At 40.8% G+C, this 16,369-nt stretch overlaps 1 protein-coding gene across 2 annotated transcripts; it reads right to left on the bottom strand.

Annotated features, from left to right (window-relative positions):
- Positions 1 to 2,507: 2,507 nt before the first annotated feature.
- Lrrc34 (leucine rich repeat containing 34) lies at positions 2,508 to 15,605 on the bottom strand. Of its 2 annotated transcripts, XM_048347154.1 has the most exons (10): positions 15,059 to 15,605; positions 14,097 to 14,218; positions 13,926 to 13,990; positions 13,387 to 13,470; positions 11,553 to 11,681; positions 9,642 to 9,737; positions 6,613 to 6,767; positions 6,079 to 6,234; positions 5,134 to 5,260; positions 2,508 to 2,736 (listed from the first exon to the last, which is right to left on the bottom strand). In XM_048347154.1, exons 1-10 carry the CDS (start codon positions 15,196 to 15,198, stop codon positions 2,533 to 2,535), a joined length of 1,278 nt encoding a protein of 425 aa, XP_048203111.1. In that variant the 5' UTR covers positions 15,199 to 15,605; the 3' UTR covers positions 2,508 to 2,532. The 2 variants fall into 2 exon arrangements, with proteins under 2 accessions (XP_048203111.1, XP_048203112.1); XM_048347155.1 differs by lacking the exon at positions 14,097 to 14,218 and having other exon boundaries at positions 15,059 to 15,106.
- Positions 15,606 to 16,369: the final 764 nt, after the last annotated feature.

Raw genomic sequence — 16,369 nt, 5'->3', positions numbered from 1 at the left:
TCAAAATGGAAAGTTACATCTTAATCCAGGCATCTTCAGTCAAAAAAAAAAAACCATTTTAATACTGCTACATAGGAGTGATGGCACATGCCTATAATCACAAAAGAGATCTGTGTGTGCCTGTCCCGTCCCTGAGCAATATGTCCAGGGACAGGCCTTTTTTGGTAGTTAATGGGAGATAAGAATCTTTTGGACTTTGCTGCCCAGCCTGGCTTTGAACCCTAATCCTCATATCCCAGGCTCCTGAGTAGCTAGGATTACACAGGCATGAGCCACTAGTGCCCAGAACATGTAGTAATTTTTAAGAATAAACTAATAATTCTAGCATCTTGCTACTTATCAGATTCTAGTTTTAAGAAATAAATGTCCAGACCCATCTTCCACCAAACTTCCTGAACCAGTCTCCAGGGTATGTACATGCTGGAGAAGCTCTGTTGACGATTTCAATGTAAACCACAGATTAAAGACTTTTTTGGTCCTGGGGCTTGAACTCAGGGCCTGGATGCTGTCCCTGAGCTTTTCTACTCAAGACTAGCATTCTAGCACTTCAAACCATAGCCCCACTTTTTTGGTTTTTAGGTGGTTAATTGGAGAAAAGAACCTCATGAACTTTCCAGCCAGGCCTGACTTCGAACCACAATCCTCAGATCTCAGCCTCCTGGGTAGCTAGGATTACAGGCGTGAGCCCTCGGCACTCAACTGTAGGTTACTATTGAAGAGCAAGGATTACACAGCCAATGCCTCCTGAGTAGGATTATAGATAGGTGTGAGCCCCAGCACCTGCTTAAGGAGGGCAGGGGGGCTTCTTAAAGTATGATTGTTTTGAAGACACTGGAAGAATGTTATGTATTTATACAATGTAATTTATATGTACAGAAGAAATGGAGCTTTTTTCTTTCTGGCAGTACTGGGGATTGAATCAACCTACAACTTTTGCTAGGCAGACATTCCACCACTTGGATCACACCTCAGCCCTTTTGCTTCAGTTTTATTATGTCTGAATAGCTGCTCAAAGGGGTTTCAATTTAACATGCCCATTTGTGTACACATGCATCTTGATCAGTGACTACCTTTTCATCATTCTAATTTATTTTTCAAATAGTCTTGCATTTAAGCCTGGGCTCAGTTGGACTGCAATCCTATTTATGCTTCCCAAGTAGCTCTGATAACCAATGTAAACTACCATGCTGTTTTTATTGGTTTAGATAGTTTCTTGAAACCCATTACTCCTCATCTCCACCTCCTGAGTGGCTAGGGTTACTAGTGTGAGCCACTATCCCTAGTGGAAATGTTTTTTCTTTAGTCAGTTTCAATTCTATTTTCATACGTGTGTGTGTGTGTGTGTGTGTGTGTGTGTGTGTGTGTGTGTGTGTAAGTTGTATGTAGTAATTCATCCTCCATCACCCTCACAAAATAGAGGAAGGTGTATTTTGAAGTTTTACTCTGGTAAGCTAGAAAATTTAATTTCTAGTTGTAGCCAGTTAAACAAATACAAAGAACATACAATTGATATCTTTAGGTAATGCTTAATCTTTTAGGGAAATAGTTATTTCTATCTTTTGTCTCTAAAATGGTGTCTGACATCATGACATCAGGATAGATTGGGTCTTCGAATCTCCCATTCTCTGTTGTCAAATATAGTGGCTTTTTAGGTGTGTGATCAGGTCTTTCCCAGCCTGGCAGAGCCAAGTAGTTCTTGGCTTAGCTGACCTCACCCTTGTTCTCTAAGGCTCTAGCACCTGCGCCTGTGTCTCCAGCAGCCCAGTGTAAATCAGACTGCAGATTTACCATGTGCCATCCCACTACAGGCTCCAGGAAGCATAGTCACTTCCCCTTCAGCTGTCTTCTGAATCTCCCCTTGCAGGAATATGAGAAGTGTGGGTTCCACTCACAGCCTACAGTAATTCAGTGCCCTGCACTGCTAAGGATTAGGGCATCTGTAAGCCTGAAAGGCATCTTCTTCCAGAATCCTAGACTCCTACTCAGAACAGGATGGAGTACTACTGACTGCTACATTAATAACACTAATGCCATAAAAAGGAGCCAGGCACAAGAAAAGGTTATTTGATTATATAAAGTCCAAAACCAAGCAAAGCTACTCTAATATTAGGAGCCAGGTAACAGCTGTCTATGAGAAGAGGGTTTTATTAGCCTCTTTTTGTGCAATTGTTACACCTGTTACACCTAAATGGGTTATATTCAATGAATTTTCACCTTCTAAACTTGAACTCCCCTAAAATTCGCTGGAAATGTGCTATCTGAAACCTCTCTACCACTTCATAACAACCTTCCATTAGGACATCTGTAGAGGCCTTGTATGCTATGTCACTATATTTTCAGTATTAAAAAATTACTATGTTCCTTGGTTTCTTTGAGGTTAAAATTTTAGTATTTACCTTGTGAAAATTGTTTAAAGTTACAGCATTTGAAGATAGACATCTAAACAAAGTTTTACACTTTTGATAAAAGTAAATTGTATTTGTGGAAAAATATAAAATGCTAATGCATGAAAACTGTTTGAGAGTTTATTTTTCATAGATGTTCACCCACTGGAACAAGAGCAAAACCTGCATTAGTTGAAGGGCCAGGAGCATCTCCGTAAGTTGGCGTCCAGTAATAATGCTTCTTCAGGCCATTGGACACTTCTGCCAGGTACACATGCCCATCCACCGTGAATGGCTCCACATCTGTGTTGTCTGCATTCAGACGGCCCGCCTCAATTAACTCTGAAAATGCCTAGTTGTTTTAGGAAAAAACTATGATTAAGAATACAATTTTTAATGTATATGCTTAAACAAATGCAAACATTCCACTTAGCTGTGCTGTTTTGGTTGTTGCTTGTTTTGGTGCTGGTTCTGGGGCTTCAACTCAAGGCCTGAGTGATGTCCCAGCCACTTTTTGTTTTGTTTTGTTCTCAAGGCTAGGGCCCTAGGGTGACAGCTCCACTGCCAGCTTTTCTTTTTTCTTCTTTTTAAGGTTAATGGGAGACAAGAGTCTCATGGCTTCAAACTGTAATCCTCAGATCTCAGCTTCCTGAGTAGCTAGGATTATAGGCTTGAGCAACCAGTGTCCAGCTGCACAACTTCAAGTTTCTGTGTATAAGGCATGTTTTGTCATTTGGTGGCTCCTAGAGTTCATTCTTTGTGCCATCAACTTTATGCATCATAAGTCTGATGATCAAAAGTCTAAAGTCCCACAAGTGCTCTTAAGACAGGTGGTCGTGGACAAAAGAGCAGGACTGTTCCTATGCTCTCAAAATACCATAGAACCTGTCTTGGCTGCGTATGCTGCCATCCCAGAAATGCAGAGGCTGAGGCAAGAGGCCAGCCTGGGCAAAATAAAATGAGACCCTGTCTCAAAATAACAGCTGATGAATAAGTAGGACACACACACGGACACACACACACACACACACACACACACACACACACACACACACACACACACACACACACACAATGAGACCCTGTCTCAAAATAACAGCTGATGAATAAGTAGGACTCACTCACACACACACACACCAGAGCCCCATGTTTGGACATAGGGTTGTATGGAGTTTGTGAACCCCTTGAAACGAATCTACAAATTTAGGTTAAGAAAATCTCACAGCAGTAGATGTTGACCTATTAGTTATTCTTCACTTTAGAATGTGTGTATCTGTCAGAGCCTTGGTGTCTGTCTGAGAATGGTGAACAAGCATAGCACTGTCATGTTCAGGTTGCCATTCTATAAAACAAGGCAGAAATTGAAACACTGAAAGATTTAAAATTTTAGTTGGCTGTTTAGCTTGTAATTAGCACTAGTTTCAAGTTTATTTAGTTTCTAGAATATACAATGACTAAAGCATATGGATGTTCTAAAATTGTGTTTCCTAGACAGTCGTATGTGCTTTATTATCCTACTCTCAGTGAGATTCTGGTAAGTCCTTTGACAAATTATTAGTATTTTAACGTATATTTTTTTCTTTATTCTTTCTGAATGAAGACTGTTACTATGCTTTTATTTGTTTTGTACTATCAGTGACTCTCAGGATTTATGTGAGCAACATACCAAATGTTTTTAACAGTTTGTACTATATGTTTCTAGTTCCTGTCTTCACATAATTCTGAGGAAACAGTTGGAGATTTTGCTACACCAATCAGTAGTTTTTGGGGTTTTTTTTTTTTTTTTCTTGCTTGTTAGTCATGGGGCTTGAACTCACAGCCTGGGCATTGTCCCTGAGCCCTTCTTCTCAAAGCTAGCACACTACCACTTTGAGCCACACTGCCCCTTCTGGTTTTCTTGTGGTTAACTGGAGATAAGTCTCATGGCCTTTCCTGCCCGGGCTGGCATTGAACCACAGTCCTCACATCTCAGACTCCTGAGTAGCTAGGATTACAGGTGTGAGCCACCAGTGTCTGGCTTGTTTTATGGTGGTGGTGGTGGGGGTGGGGGGGGGTTGCCAGTCCTGGAACTTGAACTCAGGGTCTAGGCACTGTCCCTGGCTTCTTTTTGCTCAAGGCTAGCACTCTACCACTTGAGCCACAGCGCCACTTCTGGCTTTTCTGTGTATGTGGTGTTGAGGAATCAAACCCAGGGCTTCATGTATGCTAGGCAAGCACTCTACCACCAAGCCACATTCCCAGCCGTTTTTGTTGTTGTTGCTGCTGTTGTTGGTGGTGGTGTTTTTTAGGGTTTACCTTAGAGGAACTGGAACTCTGTAACTCAGTGATCTTTAATGCCAGTATATAATATTTTACTATTTCAACCATAAAACTTTTTTTTGTAGCTGATTTTTAGGATTTATGTTTTAAAAAAAAACTGTAGTGGGCTGGGAATATGGCCTAGTGGCAAGGGTGCTTGCCACATATACATGAAGCCCTAGGTTCGAGTCCTTAGCACCACATATATAGAAAAGGCCAGAACTGGCGCTGTGGCTCAAGTTGGCAGAGTGCTAGCCTTGAGCAAAAAGAAGCCAGGGACAGTGCTCAGGCCAAGTCCAAGGCCCAGGACTGGCAAAAAAAAAAAAAAAAAAACCAACAAAAAACCAACAACTGTAGTACTTCCCTATAATGTCACAATGTCTAAGGTCCCTTGTAAATGTCTGAAGCAATAAAGGCATCCAAGGAAAAGCTTTTATTGAAGAAAACTTACCAAACATGTAGCCTCATCAAATTTGTTTCCCCAGATGTAAATATTACTTAATATGGGATTTATTTTCATTGAGTTTGAAAGTGCAATAAGTCCTTTTCCATCTATCTGGTTGCTGACTACTGACAGTCTATAGGAAAACCAAAAGTAATAACGCTGGAAATCAAGTTCACAAAGAACACACAAGTCAACAGCAACATTTATGCCATCCCTTTCTTACATAATTCTTAGCATTATTCTAAACATTTTAACGTGATGATCAAAATATTGACTACATAAATTCTAAAGCCCAAGAAATTTAGTTTTCTCATTAACTGCTGCATGTATCTAGGAGAGCTGAATATTGACCATATAATTCTAAAACCCAAGAAACTTTTTTTCTCCCTAAATGCTTCATGTATGTAGGAGAGCCACCTACATTTTGAAAGTAGACAGTCTTTTTATTTTAAGTTGCTTTGTAAATGTTTGGGTAATTACAGTGTCTTTGTCATGTTGAATGCTTATGGCTTTTCTGCTAGAATACTGGATAAATAATATAAACAATAAGAAAATTTTCATGAATTTTAACAAGTAAAATTAGTCTATTTTTGTTTGTTTTTGTTTTGGGCAGAAATGGGCTTGAGCTCAGCCAGTGTTCTACTATTTGAGCCACTTCACCCATGCTTTTTGCTGGTTAGTTTAAAATTGGAGTCCTTTGAACTTTTCTGCCAGATCTGGATTTGAACCCAAGATCCTCCAGCTCTCAACCTCCTAAGTAGCTATGGTTATAGGCATAAGCCACTGGCCTAACTTTAAGTTTTAATTCTAGGTTTTACACTTGAAAAAAACAAGTATTTTGCATAACTTAATATGGTTTAGAAAATAGATTTTCACATTTCGTAATTAAAAGAGATTGTGGTAGATATTCTAAAAGTGTAAGATCTTGATTAAATATAAAAGCATACTAACGCTTTAAGACTCCTGTTGTGTGAAGTAAGAGTTTCGCTGAGATAATTTGCTCCTGCACTTTCTATTCTGTTAAAAGAAAGATCGATTACTTCCAGGGTAGTATTGCTTTTCAGTACAGCAGCCAGATATACCATTCCGTCACGAGTTATCTTATTGCTGGAGAAGGAAAATATTTGGTAATATTGTAAAAGAGTACTGTCCTTTTGTTTATAGCAGCAATAAGATGCTTGAAAACCTGTAATAGTACTTTCAATTTTAGTAACTTCAACTTCCAAGAGAGCTGATGAAAATTCACCATAAAATACAGCCTTCATTCTTGCTGGCATAACTAAATTAACTGTTCAATCACCCTTTAAGAGCTATAATATAGTATACACTGAATTAATATGCAAGCTTAGGATAAAAGGTTGGCAGCAGTGGTTTCATTATCATGAAAATAGTGTCTAACAAAAGCATCCTATGTACTCTGACATTTACGTAAATTATTGTCACAACCTAATTCCCAAATTCCTAGTGTGCAAAATGATCACTTACCAGCTGACATCAAGGTAGCGGAGGCTGCTGTTCAGGTACAAGGCCTCGCACAACTGCTGTATGCCGTCATTTTTCATTCCGTGCTTACACATGTGCAGCTCAATAAGGCAGTTGTTTTCTTTCAACATGTGTCCTACATGGACTGTAGACTCTTCCTAGAAGTATATAATCGTGGTTCTAAGTTATAGTTTTGTTTGTTTGTTTTGGCCAGTCCTGGGCCCTGGACTCAGAGCCTGAGCACTGTCCCTGGCCTCTTCTTGCTCAAGGCTAGCACTCTGCCACCTGAGCCACAGCGCCCCCTCAGGCCGTTTTCCATATATGTGGTGCTGGGGAATCGAACTGAGAGATTCCTGTGTAGGAGGCAAGCACTCTTGCCACTAGGCCATACTCCCAGCCCCTAAGTTATAGTTTTGAAGCATTACATGTCTATCCCAAATACATGCTGGTATTTAGATTAACTTTTTCTTTTTTGCTAAAGAGATCTTGCTATGTAGTCTAGGATGACCTTGAACTTTGAATCCTCCTGCCTTAGTCTCCCAGGTGCTACGATTATCCACCATGCCAAGCCCCCAAAATTATCGTTTACCTTTTTACTAATATGTAGCAGACACTTGTAAAATGAAATGACTTAGTAGCTGGGCGTCTGGCATCTAAAAACACAAACTGACCACTAGAGGGTGCACTATCACTGTGCCTCTGGCTTGGCACAGAGGACGGGTACACTTGTGTGCCATGGCTGCATTTTTAGGCTAAGCTTGAAAAAGAAAGCCACCTTACTGAATTTGTGGCTTAATTTACCCAGAGTGGCACCTAGCATTGACACTGTTTCAGGCACCTCAGAGAGTGTCAACAAGAAATCGCAGGTGAGAGCCAACATCTTATAGCCTCTGATCGTGCTACCCAGTGACCCGACAGTGATGAGTACTAAAGCCTTGCATGCAGTAGGTTTTAATGTGGGGACCGCATGGCTGCCTTGGAGACTAGCAAGCAGGTTGGAGCCTACCTGGCCACTAGAAACACCAGGCCTAGACCTGTACTAGCACTGGGGTTTTAATGCTCTCAGATTGGAGGTTAATAGTATTTCCAAGAGGGATAGATTGTGCTTCTAATGTGATTTCATATATTTAAACGTTTGTTCCTGCAGGAAGATAATCCAGATTTTTGTTGTTGTTAAGCCTTCAAGTGTGTCATGTCTTCAACTTGAGACCCCTCCTTGCTGCCTCCTGCCTCAGGGCTCTGACTTCAGGGTCCTTCCTTTGGCTCCCACGGTGCCGTGAGCCCTGACTCACTCGTACACCAGCTGACTGCGCCCCAGCCACTGCAGTCCTTCAGACCACCGCTGGCCACTTGCATAACTATCTCCAGCATCTAGAGTGTTGTCTAATCTGGGGTTCCACTCAGGTATTTACTGAGTGAAATAAACCATGAATGAAGAAATTCACCAAGTGCTTACTTTGGGCCAGGCATTTTGCTGGTATCTTTTAAAGATCTGTTTGTTTATGAAACCACTGGAGCTCAGCATCTTGAGGGTTTATTAAGTATGTTTCTATTTGAGGATTCAGGTGATTTTCTTGGGCAAATTAAGGTTATCTTTACAAACATATGGTTTAAAACTCTAAAAACTTAGTAGAAGCACAAAGGTAATTCAAAGGAAGATACCTATATAGGGAAAGAATACAAAGCACTTCTGAATATGAAAAAAAAATTTTTGGTGTAGTCTGGTTTTGTCAGTCATGGGGCTTGAACTCGAGCCTGAGCTTTTGTGCAACTTCCAGTTTTCTGACCGTTAACTGGAGATAAAAGTCTTACAGACTTTCCTGCTGGGGCTGGCTTTGAACTGTAGTCCTCAGACCTCAGCCTCCTGAGTAGCCAGGATAACAAGCATGGGCCACCAACACCTGGCTTGAAAAATAATTTTTTAAAGTATGGTTAATTCTGTTATACTAAGGGAGAACAAGGAGGCCATTCATTTAAAATGATTTAAAGTACTCTAAACTTTAAAAACAAGTTCAAAGTTCATTTGAACATTGAACTTTTAATGTTCACTTAATTATAGAAAGCACTCTGGGCATTTTTTACTTTTCCTTGTAGTAAATTATCGTTAGACCAGAAATAGAATGAGTTTATTTCTTAAGTGTTTACAGTGGACAGATGCAACCCAATAGGATGTTGAACAAAAGCCTTGCAAGAATCAACCGTATTTCTCATGATCTTTGTCTCCAGCCAGCACTTCCATGGAATCACATTCAGACCTCCCAATGCTGTTCACACACATTTTGCTGTGCTCACTTATGAGTTCAATGATGACACCGCTCACATGAACAGAACAGGAAGACAACAGACATGGGAATCTTACAGCATGACCTCTAAAACATTAAGCATGAGTACTTTTAACTTTTGACATGTTTACTCATTCAGAATTTGAGTTTCATGAGAAAAGATATGTGCTTCTTGCTTAAATAAGCAACGTATGAGTGCATGTCTGGTGATCAAAGTCTTATCAAAATTAACAAGCAAGGGGCTGGGAATATGGCCCAGTGGTAAAGTGCTTGTCTCGTATACACGAAGCCCTGGGTTCGATTCCTCAGCACCGTATATATAGAAAAAGCCAGAAGTGGTGCTGTGGCTCAAGTGGCAGAGTGCTAGCCTTGAGCAAAAAGTAGCCAGGGACAGTGCTCAGGCCCCGAGTTCAAGCCCCAGGACTGGCAAAAAAAATTTTTTTTAATTAAGAAAATCAAAACAAAAAAATTAACAAGCAAGACATTGTAGTACACACCTGTAATTCCAGCACTAAAGAGGCTGAGGTAGGAGGACCATGAGCCTGAGGCCAACCGGGGGTATACAGAAAAAAACCTGACTCAAAATACGAAAATCTGAGGAAGAGTTCGTATAATTTTCATTTGAATAAAAGTTTTAATTTCCAATTAGTAGTGTACAAGATACAAGGAAATTTCTAAATGCATCAGACTTCTGTAAGACCTTAGTTTCAGTTACATTATATAGTGACTGCTGTCACTCAGAATACATACCTGTTCACTGGACATTATAGGTCGGTTTAGATTTATTCCTTTAATTGTTTGGTTTTGAATTAGGACTGTAGCAAATGCGATCACGCTTTGCATTCCCTAAAAACAAGTAAATTCATTAGGGAAACAGATAATATATAATCTTGTGTGTGTGCGTGCGCACCAGTCCTAGGGCTTGAACTCAGGGCCTGGGCACTGTCCCTGAGCTTCTTTTGCTCAAGACTAGCACTCTACCACTTGAGCCACAGCACCACTTCTGGCTTTTCTGTTAATGTGTGGTACTGAGGAATTGAACCCAAGGCTTCATGCATGTTAGGCAAGCACTCTACCACCGAGCCACATTGTATAAACAGCTCCAGATAATTACCCAAACTTCTGATAAAATGGTTGTAATATGTCCAGCTGTTTCTTGCCCTTTGGTTATATTCACAAATGACATTCTGTTCCTTCGTCTCTCCCTGTCCTGAAACCTACAGCATCCATGTTCACCTTTCCCATGATCATTCCCTAGGTGCTTTCTTCAAGGTTCTTCCTGTATGATGCAGACCTCAAGATATACACATGCACACACACACACGTGTGTACGTGGAACTCAGCAAGGCCTCGGGTACTTCATCACACATATCTTTGTGTGCAAACATTCTCTTAGACCCATAAAGTATGTTAAGTGTGTGGTGAGAAAGGGTGGCTAATCCCCCCTCTCAAGCTCTCACAGGCCTTCCCCTCCCTCCAACTACAAGACCCAATCATGTCACGTGTGCATGAAACACACTCAGCTGTTATGCAAGAAAATGGCTTCTTACTCATCCTTCCTTAGCCTCTTACCCTCTGCAGTTATTCCTAAGTCTTATACATCCTGCCTCCAAAAGATGTCTCAAATTTGTTACTTCCTGCCCAAACCCGAGTTATCTCTCACCTAGATGACTGCAGTGACTGTCTTAGGGGTCAGATGGCTTCTCCTCGCCACCCTCCAATCCCCACTGAGAAACTGGAAGGATCTTTTAAACGCACCAATCAGATCATGTCACAGCTCAAAGCCTTGCTGTGATTCATATTCCACAGGACTCTTCTCAGGTATGAATCTCCCTGTGGTTCATGCCCCATACAACCATACAACCTTGCTGGATATGGTCTCAAGGAGACTCACTGCTTCTACCTCAACATATTCTCCACTCACTGCTAACACGCGGGCCTTTCAGTGTGTGTGTGTGTGATTGTGTGTCAGTCCTGGGAATTGAACTCAGGGCGTGGGTGCTATCCCTGAGCTTTTTTGCTCAGGGTCAACAATCTACCACTTGAACCACAGTTCTACTTTCTGCTTTGTGTGTAACTTTTCAGTTCTTAAAACATCTCAATGTTAATGTATCTCTTTCAAGACATGTAAATATATTTCTCATCTGACCAAATGTAGGCTCAGAGCTACATTTTAGTATCATTTTAGTTTTAACCTTTTTTCTTAAAAAAAAAAAAAAAAACACCCCATAAAGGTTGAGATGAACTATGGATACATTAGAAATAACATGCTGCATATTTTTGTATGGTATTTACCATAATCTGATTTTGTTAACAGTCTATACTATTATGTGAAATGAAAAAAATACACACTTTCTGACATTTGGGACAAGATTAACCATTAATAAAACGTGTGTGTGTGTGTGTGTGTGTGTGTGTTTGCTCTGTCTCTTTATCTGTGGGTGGTACTGGGACTTGAACTCAGGGCCTCACAGTTAGCAGAGAGTTCTCTAACATTTAGGCCAGGACTCCAACTCCAGCCCTTAGGCAGTCTCTTGAACAGTTAGTTCTCTATGCTGATGGTTTCTTGAACAGTTGGTTCTCTATGCTGATTTCCTGGTGGGGGGAAGGGGGTTGGATAACCCAATGTCTGGGTGATTTTCTCATAATAAATTTACTCACAAGATCACAGTCACCCAGGTCTAATTTCTCTAAGGATGAGTTAATTTGAAGCATTGTAGCAAAAAACATTCCACCTTTATTCTCAATCTTGTTTCCAGTCATTCGCAGATATTTCAGAGTTTTATTTTTCTGAAAAGGAATCAAAACAAAATATTTTCTTTTCTTTTTTTTGGCCTGTCCTAAGGCTTGAAGAACTCTGGGCCTGGGTGATGTCCCTGAGTTTCTTTTGTTCAAGGATAGTGCTCTACCACTTGAGCCACAGCACTACTTCTGGCTTTATCTGAGTAGTTTTTTTTTGGAGATACGAGTCTCACAGAGTTTTCTGCCAGGTCTGGCTTCGATCTGTGATCCTCAGATCTCAGTGTGCTGAGCCATCGGTGCCCAGCAATTTACATCTTAATCTATAGAATTTTCTACACTGAATGAGTTAGAAGATAACATTACTATGTGCAGATTTGTATTTTTTCATTGGAGGCAGAACAGGATATATTCCTTGAAAGTAACACTGAATTTCTCGTGCTGGGAATATGGCCTAGTGGTAAAGTGCTTGCCTCGTATACCTGAAGCCCTGGGTTCGATTCCTCAGCACCACATATATAGAAAAAGCCGGAAGTGACGCTGTGACTCAAGTATGAGAGTGCTATCCTTGAGCAAAAAAGAAGCCAGAGAGAGTGCTCAGGCCCTGAGTCTAAGCCACAGGACTGGCAAAAAAAAAAAAAAAAAAAAAGGCCCACTGAATTTCTCATTGTAGATTTTTTAAAATCCATAAATAATGACCAAGAAATAGTCACCCAAGCAACAACCAGTGACGAGAGCAAACATGAATTAACTTTCCTTCCATTGGAAACTCTGTAAGTCTATTTTCTAAAAAATTAAGATGAAATTCATGTAACATATAATTAACCCTTTTAAAGTATAACAGTTCAATAGCATTTTTATTTTTTTGCCAGTCCTGGGGCTTGGACTCAGGGCCTGAGCACTGTCCCTGGCTTCTCTTTGCTCAAGCACTCTACCACTTGAGCCACAGCGCCATTTCTGACCGTTTTCTATATATGAGGTGCTGAGGAATCAAACCCCAGGGCTTCATGTGTATACGAGGCAAGCACTCTTGCCTCTAGGCCATATTCCCAGCCACTCAATAGCATTTTTTACAGTGTCATGTGACCATTGCTTACAGCGAGTTCAAAAACATTTCTTTATCATCTTTGACAGTATCTTGTGCTGTTGCCACTAAGCAAGCATTCCCATTCCCATTCCTATCCCTTTTCTCTCTCCTCCCTCTCTTTCTCTCTCTCTCTTTTTCTCTCTACCTTCCATCCCCCCTTATCTTTCTCCTCTCCCTTCCCCAGGCTATGGGCCGTGACCCTGGCCGGTCAGTATCCTTTTTACTTCCCCAATAAGTCCATCTTTTTACTTGAAAAAAAAAAAAAAGATAGCATAGGGTGGGCAGAAAGATACATACAGAACAACAGAAAACAACTGAAAGTACTGCAGAAAAAAAAAAAAAAACTTCACGTTTTGTTAAACTGATGTCCCCCCTTGGTGGCTGGCACACGCACCGGTTACCTGGGAGGCTGAGCTCTAAAGACCGTGGTTTAAAGCCAGCCCTCATGGGAAAGTCCACGAGACCCTTATCTACAATTAACTATCAAAAAACTGGAAGTGGAGCTGTGGCTCAAGTGGTAGAGCACCAGCCCTGAGAGGAAAGAGCCAACAAACAGCACCCAGGCTCTGAGTTCAAGCCCTGGTACCAACAAAAAATGAAAAAACAAAAAAGCAACCAACAAGAAACTAAAATTCCAAAAGAAACTGTTAGAGGCATATACATGCTTACTTGTAGGGCTTTAGCAATCAATTCTCCACCATCAGATTGGATATCATTAAACATAAGGTTTAAGTAAACGAGAGATGGCTGTTTCTGTAATGAGGAGCAGAAAGAAGCTATTACATAGGTATTTATGGAAATCCATAAATTACACGTGTTTTATGTATTTGGGTGTTGACAATGACATCCAAAGATAATCTTTATAACTCAGGAAAACTCAATTCCAGCAAAGGCAACTGACCTGAAGGAAAAAGAACATCTCATTTACACAATGCAACTGCAATGCAAGTGAAAGGTAAACACTGTCCTCAGTTTGAGCAAGTTCTAAGTGTGGTCATGCTTTATATGTGTCATCATAGCGTACAAATCTGAAGAAGATGACTGAGTGGTTCTAAGTGCCAGCTCTGCCGAGACCAACCCCAAGCGGGGCTCCCTGTACTCCAAGTGTTAGAAATATAGCCCAGAGTTCTGGACCCTCAACACTTAGCATAGAGTGTGTGTGTGTTTCCTGTACATGGAAATAAGAATATGATGTAGGAAAATCTTACCTGCAGCAGTTTTGCAACATAGTACGCACCGGTATCACCGAGGCAGTTATATCTAGCATCCACACCTAGAGGACACGAGGCAGAGTGATGTTCCTTGCAGAATGGAAGCAAGGTAACAGAAAGCAGGGGGGAGGCAGGAGGGGGAGAGTAGTGATTCTTAATCACACATACCACTAATACACGAATGATTCCTCAGAATTTTGGAAAGGACACAAAAATCTTCACCAGTTATTCTCTGTACTTGGACTAAGCGATTGTTACCAGCAATGTTTAATGTGATTCCTCTTTCCATTCTTTATATTATTAAAATACAGCAAATAAACAAAAACAAAGATGTTAAAATTCAAAGAAATCCAGTGAGGTAAGTATTATTTTCTTCATGAATAAATAATGTTTACTGGAACCAAGTATGGAGCAGACATACAAGTACATCATATATTTACACCAGATAAAAACTACTGGACATTTGACTTTAACAGTCTGTACAATTTAATCTCTCATAGACGCGCACAAAGAATCCCCATTCTATACATAGAAACGTTGGAACTGATGATCTGGCTAAGTTCACACAGCTCCCAGGCATTGAATGAAGACTTGAGGGTGCCTGCTTTAAGGCTCTTCCTCCACCACCTCTAAGTCCATCTAACGATGGAGATGTCCAAGCTAGGCACTGGTGTCTCATTTCTATTATTCTAGCTACTCAGGAAACTGAGATCTGAGGATCATGGTTCAAAACCAGCCTGGGCAGTAAAGTCTGTGAAACTCGTATCTCCAGTTAACCAACAAAAACCCAGAACTGGCACTGTGGAGCTGAAGAGCTAAGGGACAGCACCCAGGCCAAGAGTTCAAGCTGCACGACCGTAAAAATAAAAACAAAAAAAAACCCAACCAACCCTGGTAGAAAAGCCTATGAGACTCTTTATCACGAATGAACCTGCAAAAAGCTAAAAATGGAGAGTAGCTCAAGTGGTAGAGTGCCAACCTTGAATGGAAAAAGCTAAGGAAGGCCTGAGTTTAAACCCCAGTTACCAGTACACACACACACACAAAGTTTATTACCAACCCACTTTCATGTCTCTAAAGTCACTGACTTGTCAGGATTTTCACAGTCATCAAATATTTGCCTTCCTTACCCCTTCTTCCTTTCTTCATCCACTTCCTGGAGTATGTGCTCTATGAAAGGGTTAACCTCCTGAAACCTTTCCACACACAGACGAAAGTACTCTTCCTTGAGACCAGATGCAGATCCTGAAGCATTGGAAAATAAGTGCATCTATCATAATATGCCAATTATTGAAGAAGTTTGATTTCAATGACTACACTGCTATCAAAGACATGTGGGGGGGGTGAAGATGGTGAGGAAAAGAAGAGACAGATAAGGGCAGAAGGAGAGAGAATTAAAATGGGAGAATAAAAATGCCACTTTGAAAATAAGGGCTATACCCACAAAGGGTGGGCTAACCCTGGCTCCACTCAATGACACCAAAGAAAAAGTAACCTCTATTATGGGCAAAGCCTGATTGGCTAAGGAAAATGATGTGCAGATCATTAATTGTGAAATAAACTAAAAATGTTTTGTGTAGATCATCGAACTTTTTTTTTTTTTTTTTTTTTTTGCTGGTCCTAGGGCTTGAACTGGGGGCCTGGGCACTGTCCCTGGGCCTCTTTGTGCCTCAAGGACAGTGCTCTAGCACTTGTGCCACAGTGCCACTTCCAGCTTTTTTGAGTAGTTTACTGGAGATAACGAGTTTCACAGGGACTTTTCTGCCCCTGGCTGGCTTTGAACCACAATCCTCAGCCTCCCGAATAGCTAGCATTACAGGTATGAGTCACCAGCTCTCAGCTGGTCATTTTTTAAAGGGGTCATATGCAAATAAAACTGACTCCAAATTGAAACCCACTGTGCCACAATGGGTTACAATGACTCAAGCGTTCTCAAACTAGCTCCAAATAAACCAAATTTTATCCAACAATCTAAGTCCAGAAGGATCTGGAAAAAAAAATGCCCTGGTTCTATAGACTTCTTTGGTACCCTGTACACTACCCCAGGCATCTTTTTTAAACAACTGAGGGCTGTGGCTCATTAAAGCACTGCACCAACTTCCATTTCCTCTTCCTAAAGCTTACTTTTCCCTTGTCAGTTCTTAAAAATGAGACACAAAGCAGGAGTTGAGATGTCCTTTCTCTGTTATACTTGCATGTCTCCTTAACAGTCCTGTTTGCAAACATTTCCTACAGGGCCCGGGTTTTCTGGGGTAGAAAGTCACGGTGTTATTTTTCTAAGAGGCATGGGCTACCATCTCTGTTCTCTAACTTTTGTGTATGTCTCTTTGTGCATGTGACTTCTCTGAAGTACTGGGATTCAAGAGTGTGCTAAACAGATCTGCAAAACAAGATGAAAATAAATTTACAACTAAGGGTCTAATAGAGCCCAGGTTCTGAGA

This window comes from Perognathus longimembris, chromosome 5 (genome assembly GCF_023159225.1).
Source record: "Perognathus longimembris pacificus isolate PPM17 chromosome 5, ASM2315922v1, whole genome shotgun sequence".
NCBI lineage: Eukaryota > Metazoa > Chordata > Mammalia > Rodentia > Heteromyidae > Perognathus > Perognathus longimembris.
Note: the sequence above shows the minus strand (reverse complement) of the source record. Positions and strands in the feature narration are given on the sequence as shown.